The sequence below is a fragment of the Pteropus vampyrus genome, unplaced genomic scaffold, assembly GCF_000151845.1.
Source record: "Pteropus vampyrus isolate Shadow unplaced genomic scaffold, Pvam_2.0 Scaffold15, whole genome shotgun sequence".
In the NCBI taxonomy this organism is placed as follows: domain Eukaryota; kingdom Metazoa; phylum Chordata; class Mammalia; order Chiroptera; family Pteropodidae; genus Pteropus; species Pteropus vampyrus.
Window position 1 is genome coordinate 967,499 of NW_011888796.1, and position 17,904 is coordinate 985,402.

At 47.3% G+C, this 17,904-nt stretch overlaps 1 protein-coding gene and 1 long non-coding RNA gene across 5 annotated transcripts in view; one reads left to right on the forward strand and one right to left on the reverse strand.

Annotated features, from left to right (window-relative positions):
- Positions 1 to 10,187: 10,187 nt before the first annotated feature.
- Positions 10,188 to 14,753, reverse strand: LOC111735088. Of its 2 annotated transcripts, none has more exons than XR_002778677.1 (2): positions 13,998 to 14,753; positions 10,188 to 10,817 (listed from the first exon to the last, which is right to left on the reverse strand). It is a non-coding gene; the product is annotated as an uncharacterized LOC111735088 (long non-coding RNA). The 2 variants fall into 2 exon arrangements; XR_002778676.1 differs by having other exon boundaries at positions 10,188 to 10,820.
- A 100-nt stretch (positions 14,754 to 14,853) lies between these two features.
- Positions 14,854 to 17,904, forward strand: part of ACTN1 (actinin alpha 1) — a 93,973-nt gene continuing 90,922 nt past the window's right edge. For 2 of the 3 annotated variants that reach the window (XM_011383809.2, XM_011383818.2), the window contains exon 1: positions 14,854 to 15,268. In XM_011383809.2, the coding sequence (XP_011382111.1) occupies positions 15,164 to 15,268 (105 nt within the window). In that variant the 5' untranslated portion in view covers positions 14,854 to 15,163. The remainder of the gene's footprint in view (positions 15,269 to 17,904) is intronic. The other variant, XM_011383800.2, reaches the window with a different exon arrangement.

Here is a 17,904-nt window from a genome sequence, read left to right on the forward strand (position 1 = left end):
CTGAGTTGGGGTGACAGTCCGCAGTCTGCCCAGTTCCAAAGGTATTGCTCCTCATCCCCAACAAGATTGGATTCCTTGTGACAAAAGGCATCTGCATAGGATGTACTGCCTGTAATGCTGGAAATCTGGATGTAGAAATGCTCAGGGATTCCTGACTGCTGACTCTGCTTAGCCCTCAGTGAAGATGTGGCCCTGGTGATGAGGAGTTGAGTCCACAACCAGGAAGGGCCGTGTTTGTGAATATTCTCTTGACTTGCACTTAGATTGTTAAAAGCACATTCTTCTGGAACCATAACATAACCCTTACTATAATAGAGTAAGAATTCCACCTTTCTGGTGAGATCTTACCTCCCAGGAATTGAGGCAGGCGCCCCTCCCTATCTCCTCCAGAACGCTGAGGGCTGAAGAAGCTTGTAGAGTGATGCTGCCTTTGTTGTTGCCTTGCTTCTGATAAGATTTTGAATCCTTGTCTAATTTAATCTAATCTAGCCTTACAGGGATTGTGTATGTGTGTATAGGCATCAGCATGCATGATCTTTAGCTGAGGACATGAGGACAGACTCTGCGTCCCTTCTGACCCTGATAGGAGTAGCAGGTCTCAAGGAACCAAGGCAAAGATTGCCTCTACTGTGACTTCTCCGGAGAGTCTACCAACTGGCCAGGCCTTGCCACAGTCCTTCTTCCTGTAGCCCTATATTTCAGGCTTTCTAGTTGTCTGTTTTTATTTCATCCTAAAGTTCCCCTGGTTGCTCTTGTCCTGGCTCTCTGTTAGCTTTCTGAACTAACAGAAGGATTTATCTGGTTGCTATTCCCCTTGTCTTTTTTTCTCATGGCTGTCCCCACCCCTCTTCCCTCAGCTCAAGGATATACTTTACCTTGGAAATAACAGGATGGGATTTCAGGCCAAGAACAAGGCACAAGTGTAGTGATAGTTCAGTTGACCAACACCATCTATACACACGAATACAAATGAATTGCTTCCACACATGCAAGTTCATTTGGTATATCTTCAAAATAGCTTTGTGGGATGGTTAATTTTATGGGTAAACTTGACTAGGCCACAGATGCCCATATATTTTGTCGAACATTCTGAGAGATTTTGGATGAGATCAACATTTAAATCAGTAGACTGAGTGAAGCAGATTGCCCTCCTTAATGTGGGTGGGCCTCATTCAATCAGTTGAAGGCCTGAATAGTGCACAAATGTTGACTCTCCTCTAAATAAGAGATGATTCTTTCTACCTGTTGGCCTTCAAACTGGGATGTTGGCTTTTTCCTACATATGGACTCGAACTGAACTGAAACATCGGCTCTTCCTGAGTCTTAAGCGTGACAGCCTTCAGACTGGAACTATACATTTAGCTCTCCTGTTTATGGGCTTTTGGACTCAGACGAGAACTACACTATCGGTTCTCCTGAGTATCCAGCTTGCCAGCTTCCCCTGCAGATCTTAGGATTTGTCTACCTCCATAATCAGGTAAGACAATTCCTTGTTTATAAATCTCTTTCTGTATATACATCCATCTTATTGGTTCTGTTTCTTTGAAGATCCTGACTAAGCACCTTGCCTCATAGATATTGCTAATATCCCCATTTTTCAGATGGAGAAAATGTTTCAGAGTCATGGTCACCACCACCCACTAAGGTGTACGCTGCCCTGCCTTCTCTAGCAGTGTCATCTGGATCTTGATCGTTCTAGCTCTGTTCTCCTTCCCTCCATTCTGCACAGGTCTTTGTGTATTCTGAAGCTCATCTTATCCAGGTGGAGGCTCCATCTCCACTCCGTTTTCTATTGGGGCCAGCCCAGGCCTGGATCTAGGATCTGCAATTCTTTCCTAGTTCTTTTACAGGAAGTCGGGCATATTAATATTCATGGGGGAGTTGAACACATTCATTAGCTTTTCCTGGTTCAGCAGTCACTTCCCTTTTAAACAGTTGAAAATCTTTCAGAACCCACATATTCCATTGGGTTGTCAAGCTACACCATTGTTTTGGAGAGAAGGCTATGTTTCCTGGAGACTGTGTCTTTCTAATCTCCATTTCTTTCTCCACCTCTTTACACATTCCTTTCCCCCTCCAGATAATTTCACCCTGCTTGCAGGTTTATTTCCAAAACAATTCAGGCAAATATGTTTGGCCCACACATTTTGACCTGCTGTGATTCCCAAAATGTTTTGGAGATACCTAGGGGGTAGGTTAGCTTCTTTTTTGGCATAGGCTGGGTGGTTTTTTTGTGACAGCAAATGTATTTTCACTTTTAGATGGTGGAAAGAAAGGAAGAACAAAGACGAGGAAAACCAAGAAAGAAACCAATAGCCAAACAACCAAGTTTATAAGTACGTTATGGTAATAGTTCTGCAGGAATAACTTGTACTTGCAGACAACTTTACCTTGGGCCAGCCAAGAGCTGGGGACACTAACAACCACAGCAAGCCATGTGCCAACTACAAGATCTTGTTTACTCAGGTTTTTTTTTTTTTTTTAACCATCTTCGGTATTTGAAAACACATCAGCACATTTACAGTTAATAATTCTTCCTCCTGAGCATATGTAGGAACAGGTCAGCGAAGGGACTTGCTCAGGATTATGGACCAAGGTAGAAGACAAGAAGGTCTTTGAGGCCTCAACAATGTCTTTCATGAGGCTTCTCCTCAAGCCTAGGACCTGAGAATGTGGTCTTAAGCTGTGCCAAAATGGAGTTAGGGGGAATGTGGAGGCGGGCTTTCCAGAAGATGAGAGTATGGAAGAGGCTTGTGGGAGGGTGCCAGGAGGGCCATGAGGTAATGGTCCCAGAGCTCTTTAGCCCTCTGGTTAGAGAATCGTCTAACCAGAATTATTGTGCTGGCTATTATTTGTGTCTATAATAACAGCCATGACAATGGATGCTGCAAAGGTCAACCCAGGGGCTCTTGTTGCCTAATGCATTTAGTAAGGGTTGGAGGCGGAAATGAGCTGATGAAATTTGTTGTTGATCCAAACACGTCTCAGCTGGCTGAGGCCGCGGAAGCCTGTGAGAAACTCCAGATGGAGTTAACCTTCTCTGGGTCCCAGGCAAGGATGGCCGCTAAAATTTAACTTGAACATCTTCAAAGTAAGGCACATGCAGTGAAAGCTCATCTCTGCTTCTTTTATGAGATGCAGGACCTGGTGTGGAGCCGGAGAGGCAGGGACTGGCTGCAGAGAGTGGGCACTCACTCAGTTCAGGGTATAGGGCCACTTTAGTCACCAGAGTAAGCTGTATGCCAGTGGTAGAGGGGCCTTGGGCTCTGGTCTCCTGAGCAACTGCTGGACCTGCAGGGGTCTGGGCTGCCCCTTTCCGTTCGAAGTCACATCAAATCCCACAAGGCATTGCTTGATGAAATCTTAGCATCTGTACCTCTTCATCCTACATTTGATAAGGAGGCCCTGAGAGGTGGAGAGAGAACTACCCATGGTCACCCAGTTAGATGGAGGCTGAGCCAAGACCAGAAGTTGGGGCACTTGGCTTCCAGTCAGAGTATTTGCACTCCATTTTGTCTGCAGGTCCTACTAACCAGAGACAGTAAACAGTAGCCTCACAGCCCCCAGCAGGAGTTTGTGGGGGGATGGGGAGCCTGTGGGCCCACCCAATTATCATTCTCTTTACTCATGCCTTCCAACAAATGCTTTTTGGGCGTTTACTATATCTCATGAACTGTTGCATGTGATGGATAAAGGCATGGAGTTTGGAGTCAGGCCTCAGTCATTTACTCCCTCTGAGCCTTGATTTCATCTGGAAAATGGGCAGCATTAATCCCTGTGCCTAACACGTATAGTGAATTCTCCATGAAAAGTTGGGGGCCAGGACCCCAAGAAATTCTTGGTCTTTCAGGGGGTAGCCAGATTAATCAGTAACTATACTGAGTGAGTATAAATTGGGTGGTTCAGGAACAGAGGAAGGAAAAAGTAACTAACTAGAGTATACCCAAATTTTCTCTGTCACCAGCTGGATGACCATAAATGCGTTCCTCAACCTCTCTAGAAGAGCCTAAATCTTATTTGTAAAATGGGATACTATAAACAGCACATGCATTCAGGGTTGTGGATTTATGAATTGAATACAATAAATATGAAGTGCCTGATGTTCAGCAGGCATCAATAAGGTAACATCATCATTTTGGGGGTGAAGTCAGAAAAATCTTCACAGAAGTGGTCACATTTGAATTGGGTTTTGAGAGATGAGCAGAGATTTGCAGAGAGCAGTTAAAACAGCACGGACAAAGGCATAGACATGTGGAAATATGGCATATTCCCAGAAGAGCAAGCGGCCTGGAGATTCTGAAGCAGGATTTTGTTGGAGAGTGGTAGAGAGGACCCTAGGAATGAGCTGTACTGGGCCATGTGCCCAATGTAAAGAAATGTAGACTTTTGGACAGTGAGGGCCATTCGAGATTTTTAAACTTAAGTAGGACAAGACTGGATTGGCATTTAGAAGATATGCCTTTTTAGCAATTTCTTGGCTACTGGTGTTTTGTTTGCTGGTTTGTTTTGCCAAGATTTATATTGTAACAGCAATAAGACAATCATGATAAACTCCTGAATAGCTATTAGAACTCTATTGGTTACAAGTGACAGAAAATCAAATTCAAATTAGGGGTGGTGGTTTCAAACTATGTCCATGAATTTTTTGATTCTCTTCACTTTGATAGTTGGAGCCTGATTTCCTTCCCCTTGAGTGTAAGCTGGACTTGGTAACTCACTTCCAACAAATAGAGTAGATGAAAGTGACCGTGTGCACTGCAGAGGTCCTAAACGGCACCCCTCACTTGCTCTTTCTTGGACTGCTAATTTTGAAGGAAGTCAGCTGCCATGTCGAGGACACGCATTCAGCCTATGGCAAGCTCACGTGAAGGAGCCAACAGCCGTATGGGTGAGCCATCATGAAAGCACACTTTCCAGGCCCAGCTGGGCCTTCAGAGTCCTTGCTAATATCTAAACTGAAATCCTATCAGACCCTGAGCCAAAATGATTTAGGTCACTCCCAAAACCCTGTTCTACAGAAACTGTGAGATAATAAAAGTTTGCTTTTTCCAACCACTAAGTTTTGCAGTAACTTATTATGCAGCAATAGATAACTAATAAATCAGCTTAAGCCAAAAAAAAAAGCGTTGGGGGAGGGAATTAATTGGTGCACATATGTGAGAAGTCCAGAAGTGGTACAACTTGATGCAGGCGATCAAGGTCATAAATGTCACCAGGACTCAATTGCTCTTTACTTCTCTTTACTTAGATCTGTTTTCCTCTGCACTGTCTTTTTTCTCGGGTTCCATATGGTGGCTCCTGAAAGCTGCAGGCTCATATCATCCTTACTACTGGGATCTCCAAGGGAAAAAAAGATAGTGTGCCTTTCTCCCAGGAGTGCCTGCGAGAGTCTCATTGTGTGTCATTCATTCTGATTGGGTCCCATGCCCATTCCTAACTAATTGTTGTGCTCTGATTGGCCAGGCTCATCATTTGCCCAGCCCTGATGGTTAGGGGTGGGATCGACTCTACCTGCAGCACAGAGACTGGGGTAGGGGAGGTGCCTCCCAGGGGAAAATCAGGGTACAGTTGCTAGGAGGGGAAATGGTTGCCTGGCAGTGACACAATGGATATCTCTTAAACACACATTTGTATTTATTTTTCCATGAGTGTCTCATGTGCATATTCCACTCTAGCCCCCTGACCTCCTGGCTATTCCTTTAATGCTTTTGCTTCTTCATCTATTTAAGTCTTAAATATTATCTTCTTAATGAAGCCTCCCCTGAACACCCCATTAAAAAAATGTAACTCCCTTCTACTTCATCCCTGCGATATTATGATTTTAATAAGGAATATTTATTTGGTCTTTGTGCCCATTTCTGGCACAGAGTTTTAAAACCCTCGGAATTTGCTAAATGATAAGTGAATGCCTTTCAATCACACCTGAGTTTATGGTAATGAGGTGACTTTTGAAAAGAACATAAGGATGGGGGCTGGTTGCCAGGGGAGCCATCCATGTGATTGTAGGGTTGAACCTTTCATTCTCATCCCCCTGACCCTATGCATCTCTTCCATCCTTCTGTTCCTGAATTATATCCTTTTATAATAAATCAGTAATCTAGTAAGTAAAATCTTTATCTGAGTTTTGTGAGCTGCTTTAGCTAATTAATCAAACCCAAGAAGGGGGTGGTGTGAACCTCCTGTCTATAGTTGGTCAGTCAGAAGCACAGGTAACAACCTAAACTTTCAATTGATGTCCGAGGTCTTATAAGATCGAGCCCTTAACCTGTGGAATCTGATGCTATCTCTTAGTAGGTAGTATCAGAATTGAGCTGAATTGTTGGGCACCCAGCTGGTGTCAGAGAAGTTCATGGTGATGTTGGAAAACCCACATATTGGGTCCCCATACTCTCTATTCCCCTGCCTTGCTTAACTTTTCCCCTAAACACTGTCATATTATTTTCTTTATTTATCTTATTAACAAACAGTCTCTCCTATTGGAATGTAAGTGTCACAGGACAGGAATTATTGTCCATTCTGGTCACTGCTACATGCTCTGTTCCCAGAACAGTGTCTGGCACATAGTAGGTACTAAATAAACAATGTTTGGATGAATGAATGAATGTCCACAGCCATCCTGTGGAGTAGGTAGATGTAGGTCATTCTCCTTCTCTGATAGATAAGGACATGGAAACTGGAGAGAAGGATCTTGTTGGCAAAAACATTAAAAAGAAAAAAAGTTTTTAACTTTTTAATTGTTGGGTGCTAATGAGAAAACAGCAGAGGGGAAATGAATGCATCACAGTGTGTTCCCACTAAATGAAGGTTAAATGGTGCCCTGATGCAGTGGTTCAAATAGAGTAGTAGAATTGAGTCATCGCCTGGCACATGGTAATAACAGGCATCCTGAGCTCAGAAGAGCCACCTGTTCTATCACAGTCAGAACTTAAATCATGCTGGGAGTAGCAGTTTAGTTTTGGCAAATTGCAACAGTCACATTTAAATTAACATGGCTAGTTTGAATCTTACTGGTTTTATAGTTTCTTTTAGATGGAATTTGTAAGCTTGTTTTGATTTTATTGTTGTCAACCTAAAACCTTAAGAAGTTTGTACCCAGTTTTATGTCTGTGCATATTTAAAGAACACTAAAGCAAAAATTAAGTAACTTTATGAGAATTTGTATCATTTTTAAAGGAACTTTCTTAGTATTCAAGGTTGAGAAACATTGTTTCAGAAGATTCAAACCCTCTAGTCATTGGAGAGAGAAAGGAGGAGCCTGAGAACAAGTTAGAGCAGGGCCCCGAGCTGAAAGACCATCTGATAAGTCCAGCCCTCCCATTTTATAGATGAAGAAACTGAGCCCCAGGGAACTCAGATCTCCTCACACCAGTGCTCTTTCTCTGCCACCCAGATAAGGACTCCTGCTCCCAACAGCTATCCCATATGTCCATAGAAGTGACCTGGGCAGGCCTCTAGGATTGAGCTTCTGTGGAAGACCAGTGGGACTCGGTTGTTAAGAGCGGGGAAGCTAGGATTAATCAGACTTCCCTGCAACTCACTCCCCAAGCCTGGAATCTGCCTGCCAGCTTCCACAAAGGCGGGGTTGGGGCGGGGAGGTGATCGTCCTACTCAACAGGAATTTTCCAGCTGCAACTTGGGTGTTTTGCTCTGGTATTTGCTGGAAACTGGAGATAGCTGGGGGAGAGCTCCCTGCCCTCCTTGGAGGCTTTAGGTTGGGCAGCTATCAGCCATGACTATCTCTTGCTCACAGAGCTGACCTCAGGGCAACTATCTGAGGTGGAGAGTTCTGAGGGCCCTGCTTGGATTCGACCCATAGAATCTGGGGGAGAGAGATATGCAAAAAGATGCAAAAGAGGACACCAGACAGGCCAGGTGTCCCACCACCTGAGACAGAAGACCTGAGAGCTGGGCAGAGTATGAGAACCAAAGACACTTACCTGCCTCCTCCAAGCCAGTCTTTTATTAGAGGTCTTGCAAGAAGGAAACTACCTACTGTCCTCTTTCCTCCCCTTGGTCTGTGTGGGAAAGGGCAGGAACTGGCCCAGAAGCAAACAGCCTTTCCCTGGTTCTGAGAACTTAGGCCTGGAGGGGGCCGAGAACTGCTGGCTGGCATAAGAGGGAGATGGCCAAGGCAATTTCTCCAGCACTGGTTTCTTGGGAGGTCAGAGGGCTTAGGAATATTCGTGTGGACTATGGCAAAGGACTGGCTTCCCAAGATCTCCCATGGGTTGATGGGAAAACTGAGGCACAGAGTTGGAATTTGACTACTGCCATTTTTGGTTCAGCAAAGATCCAACTGGATCACCTATTATGTCTTAGGCCCTGTGTTAGGTTATATGGAGGAAAAAAGCGAGGTGAGACCATATAGGGACAGTAGGAGAGAAAATGTGGACAAACGATGACAATAAAGCAGAGAATTCTATCTCAATTATAAATGGTGTGCTATAGGAGTATGAGAGGAAGCGATTGCTGTGGGCACTGGGAACAAAACTGAGGTCTCTGGCCTTCTGAGCTAGAGACCCAAGAAACCATAGTGATTTTCTCTCCCTCCTTCTAGCATTGTACAAATACTACTGCCTTAGGTCTTAGGAAGAGCCTGTAGGGAGACTATTCCCATTAGGCTATAAGGTTAGAGGTTAAGGACACAATGAAGGAAATCCCCAGATCTCTGGGCTGCGATGTCCATTGTGCCTTTAGTTTCCAGAATCTTGCAGATCCTGCTTGTTTGCGTTTCCCCGCAAAGACCTGCGTGGGCACTTTCACATAATAAGGTAAGAAAAAGGACCTTATGAGCATTGAGGTGGCCTTCTGCATGCCGGCACTGGGCTGGCACTTTACCTTCTTTACATCATTATACAGCAGTCCAATTCATTTCTATTTCTTCAGACTGTGCGTGTCGGTAACTATCTGTGGGGTGGAGAAATTCTAGGGGAGGAAGCCCATGGTTTGGTCCAGCAAGATGAGGAGGTATGGGAGGACCGGGGCTCTTCTTTGGGTCTCCTTGCATTCTGCCTGGCCTAGAGAAGGTGCTCGATAAGTACTCCCAGAACTCATAGACGTAATAATTCCTCATTCTTTCCCAGGGAAGTTGGTCACCCATTCCAGAAGTAGGTTCTTTTAACAGCAAAGCACCTGTGGCTTTCTGGGTGACTCATCTCACCCAGCCTGGAGTGCTGGTAATGGATTGGGCTAGAGTCTCTGAGCTGCTGCTGATGAGTCAGGAATTCTCCATTTTTTTTTGAACAGCTTTCAGAGAAAGGCCCGGCTGGTGGAAGGGCCTTTAGTGTTCTCTTTCCTGTCACTGACCTGAACAAACTGCTTGAGTCTCCGTTAACACTCACTGGCCATTAGAATGGCAAAAACTGCCCACAAGCTTAGTTCCTTGAGAAAATCAAAGGATGGATAAAAAAAAGGGCAACAAAAGCTGATCCTCTGGGAAGGAAGGAATCAGGATTGTTCCCAGAGCAATCCTCCCATTTTCCTTCAGGATTGTACCTCACTCTGCTTTAGTGGCCCACATGATCCCAGGGAATTTTTTTTTTTTAATGTGTTTTTCTTAAACTTTTTTATTGAAAAGTCATATAAACTAGACCTGCTCCAGCTTCCCACTAAAGCAAACCAAACAGCCTCCCCAAACAATTATTCATGGAATATCTGTCGAGCATCTGATATCTGTTCTAAGAGGGGAAGACCTACATCTGTCTTGTCCGTTTGTGCATCTTTACTCTCCAGCATGGTGCTGGGCATAGGACAGTTGCTTGATAAATATTTGTTGAATTAATTAAATTTGGGGAAATTAATAAAGCACCCATGCCATCATCCCTTTTCTCAAGCAGCTAATAAATTGAGAATCAGTTGCTATCAGAATCAATGGCAATAGGAATGGAAGTTATTTATTCGAATGATCAATGAGTATATGAAAATATTAAACCTTTCGAAAGAGGCCACTATTCACCTATCTTAATGGCTAAAATTAAAAAAAAAAAAATTATGGGGTGGTGGAGAATGTAGAGCAACAGAAATTCTTATACCCTGTTGCTTGGAGAGTAAATTGTTACAGCCAGTTTGAAAAACTGTTTGGCAATATCTACTGAAGTGAAACATATCTACCATATGACACAACAATTCTATTCCTAGGTATATCCTCAAGAGAGATGAATGCATATGTTCACTAAAATCACGCATAAAAATGTTTATGGCAGCTTTATTTGTAGTAGCTTCAAACTGGAAACAATGCAAATCCCTACCCATAGGAGAGTAGATAAATTACTTACGATATATGTATCGATGGACTACTACAGAGGGAAAAACAAACAAAAAAATTAGCTACTAATACCAAATCTCATAGATATTAAATTGAGCAAAAAATCCAGAAATCAAAGTATATATATTGTATAATTCCATTTGTATAAAGTTCAAAAATAACTAAAAATAATCATTGGTGATAAGAAGTCAGAATACGGGTTTCCTATGTGGCGTGGGAGTACAGATTAGGAAGGGGCATGAGAAAACCTGAGGTGCTAGAAATGTTTTCTATGGGTGTAGGCACGTGTAAAATTTCCCCGAGCTTTATGCTTAAGATTAGTGCACTTGATTCATGCATTTTACTGTGTTACTCCAATTTAAAAGACTGATGGATGTTATAAATATGCATACATGTTGGCATCCCTAAAAAATCAACAATTTAGTAACTCTGTTTTCTTTACAGAAGATGGTATTAAATAGGACAGTGTTGCCAGAGGGATGGCCATCAGTGAGTCCTGGATCGAAAGATTAGTCAATTCATCACCTTGGGTCCATGTCTCAGTGTCTCCTCCCTACTGAGAAGATAAGATGATCAGTTATTGTTTCAACCCACTCTCTCACCCACTTTCCGTACACTAATGGACATCCTCATGCATCTTTACTTTATTTTCCCTCCACTCTCTCAGAACATAAGGTTTTTCCTCTTCTTATTGATCCATCTTTTAGCCTGTGTCCTTGAACTCACCTGGGCCTGTCTCTGCAAGAACTTTGTGCCATCCCTCAACTTTCTTTAGCTTACATTTTCAATCCTTTCTGCTCAACTGAATCCTTCCTCTCTGACTACAAACAACTCAAGTTTCTCCTATTCTTAAAAAAAATTCCTCCTTTGGCTCTAGTTCCCCTCTAGCTACTGCCCAATATTTCTTTTTCCCTTCTGTGTTCACTGTCTTCGTTTAAAGCACCAAGGAATTTTCAACTGTTACATCCAAAGAACACCTTTTAGGCCTTACTTTCCAGACTTTTCTGATGTATCTGATGTTGCTGATTCCTCTCACTTTGAAACTTCCATTCTTTGGCTTTCGTGACACCACATGGTCTAGGCTTTCCATGTTCCACTGACCATTTCCTGTCTTTCTCAGGGGTTTTGGTTCTTTACACTCCCTTTCTAAGTGATGCTTTTCCAGGTTCTTCCCTTGCTCAGCTCCACTTAGGCATTCTTCATGGATGGTCTCATGGTGGTAATGACCACCTATAAGCAGATAACTCTCAAATCTTTGTTTCTTGAGGTGAAGATTACTCAGTAAACTGCTTGCTGTACAGCTGAATCTGGATATTCTCAGAGCACTTCAAGTCAGATTCCACTCCCAAAACTGAAATTCTTTATCTCAATTGGTTGTACTTCCTCCACTTACCAGAAGTTCAAACTAGAAACCATGGTTAAAGCAGGAGTTCTCAACCTCGGCACTATTGGTATTTTGGGCTGGATCATTCTTTGTTGTGGGGAGACTGTCCTGTCCATTGTAGGATGTTCAGCAGCATCCCTGGTCTCTAGCCACTGGATGCCAGTGGTAGTAACCTATCAACTGTGACAACCAAAAATGTCTCCACACATTGCCAAATATCCCCCGGGAGGAGGCTGTCAAACGAATTTAGGGTTGAGAACCACTAGGGTAATAGCATGGGTTTAGGAGTCACATTATCTGTGTAACTTTGAACTAGTAAGCTACCTCTTGGAGACTTACTTGGTTTTCTCTGTAAGATGGAGGCAATTCTCACCTCGTATGTGGAGCTTAAACAGGATAATATAGGTGAAGTGCATGGTCTGTTCCATATTGGACTTTTGTTGAGAGCAACGGATTCCTCTCTCTCATCCTTCCACCCAAACTCCTAGGCCTGCTAAGTTTTATCTCCTAATTATTTCTATCCACTCTTCTCCATTTGCTATAGACTCAATGTTCATGTCCTTCTTGAATTTATATGTTGAAATCCTAACCCCTGATGTGATGGTATTAAGAGAGTGATTAGGTCATGAGAGCAGAGCCCTCATGAATGGGATTAGTGTCCTTTTATAAGAGACTCCAGAGAGCTTCCTACCCCTTCTACCACAGGAGGACACAGTGAGAAGCTGGCCATCTGTGAACGAGGAAACAGGCTCTCACCAGACACTGAATCTGCTCTTGGACTTCCCAGCCTCAAGAACTATAAGAAATAAATGTTTATTATTTACTAACCTTTTTGGCCTGCTGATCTGAGGTGGAGCTGAGGCAGTGATGCTAGCGCTGGGGAGCAGCTGCAAATAGAGATGAAGCTTTGCTCGCTAGCCTGCCAGCCGCTCACCTCCTGCTGTGTGGCCCGGTTCCTAACAGGCCACTGACTGGTACCGTCCGCAGCCTGGGGTTTGGGGACCCTTGGTTTAAGTCACCCAGTCTATGGTATTTTGTTATTGTAGCCCAAATGGACTAAGACCCCATTTCTATCTGGATTATTGCAACAGCTTTGCAATTGATTGTCCCAGTTTCTAGCCAGCCTTGTTCCCCTCACACAGCACACAAGGCCTTCATGGTCTGGCCGCTTCCCACCTCTTCAGTCCCATCTCTTGCTCCTCCCAGCCTTGAATTTCTAGTCTAGCCACACCGAAATGCTAGGCATTCCTTTTACACCAAGCAGTTTCCTGTCCCCATGTATTAACTCACACTGTTTCTTCTGCCTGGAATAACTTCCCACACTCTTTATCTGGCTGACTCTTGTTCTTAAAGGCTCACTTGAATTTTACTTCCAAAAAATTATGCCTGGAGATTCCTTTCCCATGTTGGGTTGAATGCTTCTCCTTTGTGCCCTCAGTCCCCTGGGCATATCTATCTCATTACACCTCATTGCAGAATATTTCTGTTTCTGTACCTGTCTCTGCTGGGCTGCATGGGGCAGACACTGCTTTCTCATCTCTATATACATAATATCTAGCACATCCCCTGACACGCAGACGGTGCTCGGGAAATATTTATTGAGTGAATGAATGGATATAGTACCATCATTACCCTTTATGTTAGGTTTAGAGCCATAGTTTAGAAATGGTTATAAAATAGTCCATAAATCTGCTGTCTCTCTGGCTCAGAAGCAGTGCTTCCTCAGCCAGGGACTTGTGGTGGTCACAGGGCTGACTGGGAGCACTCGCATAAGCATGTGAGGTCTACTAATGATGCACAGAATGACACCACCGTGGATATCTGCTTACGACAGCAGCAGCTGGCTCTTCTGAGAGTCAGAGCCACTACCTTCACCTTTTCCATCTGTGGCCTTTCAAGTATCCTAATTCATGGCCCTTCCTGTCAGTGAACTTTTCCCTTCAGCTCCTTCACTTACCTCTGGACTCCCACACTTGCCTTTTTGCAGTCGACTCAGCCATCCCACAGGGCCAAATATAAATTAAGCACTACTATGTGCATAAACTATTGGAGGTCTACTTACAGCTGTTCTTCAGTCTCAGGATCCCTTAGGGGAGCCCACCAGGTTGTGAGGCCTGCCTCTTCTAGGTGTCTATCACTCCTGGGAAAGGTGTTTAGACCCTCTTACTAACTAGGTCTGAGGAAGGAAGCCCAGAGAGGCACTAAGAAGTTGGAGGTTTTTAGTCAATCTTGCCCTCCTTCCTCCTCCAATAATAATAAACCTTGTCGGCATAAGGTTAAGGGTATGACCTGTGGAACCTGCTAAATCCCTTTTTAAGCTCAACTCCTTGAACCGCTCAGTCCCCTCACCTGTCAGGTGTGTGTAATGAGCGGAGCGGGGAGGCGTGGAGTAGGTAGATCACTTAGGGCCCCCTCTCCCAGTTTTCAGGATGCTGCCCGGGTGTGTCTGAGGGGAGGTCCAACCCCGCCAGCCCGCGGGGACCCGCAGGTGATCCCGGGAAGCTGGGCGTCGTAGCCACCACGTGGGAAGCCCCACAACGGAGCAGTCCCCAGAGCCCGAGGTCTGGCCAGAAAAGACACTGCGGCGAGGCGGGAAAGCTCTGTGGCCTCAGAGCGCTGATGGCTGGTAAGAAACCTGGCTCCTGGAGGACAGGGGTTGGCCAGTAGATGCTGGCGGGGCTGAGGCGGCGAGGGCGGTGGAGTCAGGAAATTCCCAGGAAATTCCTTTCCATTCCCGCATTCCCCGCCCCTTTCCTTGGGTACCGGCCTCTTCGAACCCTGAGAAAGAGAAAATGAAATATTTTTCGGATTTCCTCGCGTCCCTTTTCCTGCCCCTGGCCGCCTGGTACCGGAGCGCTTTTGGGAGAGCAATGAAGCCGGCGCGCAGGAGTTCGGGGCCTTCCCGCGGGCGGGGAGCGTGTCCAATCCCCGGCGGCTCCTGGGGTTGCGGAGCGCGCTGCCACTCGGTCCCTGAGCTCGGGGAGGCGTCCCCGGGCTCGGTCCCGTTCAGCTTAAGCTGGTGTCACATGAGCCGCGAGGGAGTGGGAACCCGGGGAGTGGGCGGGGGCGCGCGCGCTGGGAGGGGGCCGCCCAGTCCACCTATATGCGCCGCGGCCCGGCTGACGGATGCCAGGAATTCCCAATGAGAGGCGATGGGGGGAAGTTTGGGCAACTCGGCCTGGCCAATGGAGAACCTCGGGAGGGCTCTGCCCCTTCCCCCCGCCCCCGCCGCCTGGCTCCCGCAGCGCTAGTGTGTCCGCCCCGCTCAGTGTGCGTGGAGATTAGGTCCGAGCGCCCGCCCCGAGGCAGGCAGTTCGCGAGCTCAAGCCGCCGCCGCCGCCAGCAACCACCTTCGCAAGCAGCGCCGCGGCGAACCGGGCGCAGGGGAACTAGCCCGGCCCCGCCAGTCCAACCCAGCCCAGCCCGGCCCGACTCCCTCCCCACGCCGAGGCAGCCGCTGCCGCCAGGAGAGAAGGTGGAGGAAGAAATCCAGCCCCTAGCACGCGCGCACCATCATGGACCATTATGATTCCCAGCAAACCAACGACTACATGCAGCCCGAAGAGGACTGGGATCGAGACCTGCTACTGGACCCGGCCTGGGAGAAGCAGCAGAGAAAGGTCAGCAGCCATCCCGGCCCGCCGCAGACCCCCATTCCGGCCAGCTCGGCCTGCTGCTCTAGCTGCTCGGGACTCGGAACGGGTTCCAGGCGCGCACAAGCGGGGGCGGGGGATGCGCGGCCGCTGCTAGGTGGGGTGTTGGGTTACAGGCGCGGGGCGGAAGGCGGAGCGCCCCTGCTCTGGAGCCCGCGAACGTGCAGCCTGAGGGCGGGGAGGTGGGGCAGCCGGCGGGCAGGTCTTCTTGGGGCCGGTGATCCAGGCCACCCGGCTGCTGCCGCACCGTCCCCGCGTGGGCAGGGCGCGGGGGCGGTGCTCCTGAGGTTGTGACTGAACCCCAGGCTCCGTGGCTGCTGCTCGGGATCGATTTTCCCTTCCCTTCTCCGCCCCCTGGCCGCCTCTCCAGATGGCGTGCGGTGGCAGCGCCCTTCCTGGTCGCCCTGGGCTAGGTACCTGGAGGGGCAAGCTGCATAAGACTGCGCCTCCCAGCCCGCACACCAAGGGAAAAGCGGGCGCCGGAGGGGTTGGCAGTCGCCTCTGGGTCAGCCTGGAGGTGGACCTGCTAGAATGGGGTTTGGGCCGAGAAAACCCAGGGATATATGCAGGCTCCCCAGCGGGCCGTGTGGGGGCGGGGTCAGGACAGCAAAGCGTTTTATTGATTAACTCAGGTTGGTAGCTGCAAGCGGAGGGGGGAATGCGTCTACGTCCTGCCCTTCTGACCCCCTACTTATTCCTGGGAGAAGGCGAATTTGGGCAACTTGATCTGAGTTGAGAGGCTCCAGGGCAGGGGATTGTCTCCGTGGGTATTTGGGGTCACTCATTGGGGATCCCTGCTTAGCCACCAAGCCGCGTCCCAGGCTCCGTGTACCGGGTGCTCACTTCGCGGCAGGCAATGGGACTCCGGCACAGTGGCCGGTGGCAGGAAGAGGTCAGAAACCACTCTTTTGGTGGGGGGAGGGCGCCCCAACCCTGCCTTTGCTTCCTGCCTGCGCGGTGAGCTCTTGCCCCAGGCGGCCACGTACCCTGAACACCCCCTCTGCCTCCTCCCCCGCTGCCCGCTCCCATCCGGTCCCTCCTCGTTTCATCCCTCCTCGCCCTCCCCACCCCGGGCTGATCTGGGAATGGGGGGGGGGAACAGGATGGCGCGCGTCCCTCTGGATAGTGCGGTTAGGGCTGGGCTTGAGGGAGAACGCTCATGTCCAAAAATGGTAACATTCATTCCCTTTTTTAAACTTAAAAGCGGGCGGGAGGGGGGGGGAGTTTAGGGAGCCGACTGAAGTTTTTTTCAGCCAAAGGCATCCTGTATTAGCTCACTCAGGAATCCTAAGCCCTTTTACTCACTTCATCAGACAAGCAGAGGTAATTTAAAACACACGCACAAAGAGCTTCCTTAAAGCCTGGCGACCTGAGACCCAGGCCAGTTTCTGCTGGGCCCAGCCCTATACCACGACATTGAAAGGTCTCCCGGCTTTGAGCTGACTTCTTTGAAATGCGGCAGTTGCTTAAACACCCCTCTTCCTCTTCCTGTGGGCCCCCCTCTTGAAGAGCTGGGGGAGAGCTGTGACAGACCCCCCACTCGCCCACTTATTTCCTGAGACAATTGGGCTGTTGGAGTGAGAGTGGAGAGGGTAATTGAGATATTCCGCTGGGGACAAGGCAGAGGGACTCTTTTTAAAATTTCAGGGTGAAGCCTTCTTGAGAATAGATTTTGAATTGGACAAGAGCAGTGGGATTAAGGTGGTGGATGTCTTGGCATCTTCCACGCGGAGTACTGAGCACTTACTGTGTGCCCGGGAAGGGTTAGAGTGACAGGACTGTCCAAGAATTAGGAATTAGGCCCGTTTAAGAAATGTGGGAGGACTAAGTTCCTGGGGGACAGAAAGTCCTATCTCCGCAGCACGGAGCACTGGACCTGTACATAGTATTCAGTATTCTCAAGTGAATGAATGAATGTTAAATGTAGTTAGGCAGAAAAATGATAGTCTCTCTCTTCATATATATTCATAAAGCTCTGGTCTGGGTGGTGTGGGTGTGCACCAGGCCTCTGGGGAGACAGGTGGGAACAGGGTCATTTGGGAAATTTGGTAATCCACAGGGCAAACCCAACAGTTCTAAGAGCTGGCATTGGCTGATATGTGCCAGGCATTGTTCTGATCTTGTCACATATATTGTTTCAGTTGTTACTCCCAACAACTCTGTGAACTAGGCACACAAGAGGATGAGGAAATGAGGGGCAGAGGGGGAAGTAACCAGCCCAGAGTCCCGGGCTGGTGTGTGCTGAGGCTGGGATGCAGCCATGTTTGGGGTACGCAGCTTCCCCTCACTTGTCCCTTGTTGGTGAGGGAGGCAGGAAAGCTGGGCCAAGGCCTGGCATCCAGAACCTGCCAGGATCTCTGGACCAAGGGGAGCCAATACCTGCTTTGGTGGGGTTGGTGGAGGAGGTGGTGATACACGTCACAGTCTGCTGGCCTGACTCCGAAAATCTGGTCTAAATTTTTTTTTTCCTGTCACGAATTCTCTGTTACCATGCATGGCCCTCAGTTTCCTCATTTATAAATTTTACCTAGTTCTCAGCGGGACATAAAGATGTAGTATTACCTGTGGAGCATCAGACTTAAAGTAACTCATTACTTTTGATA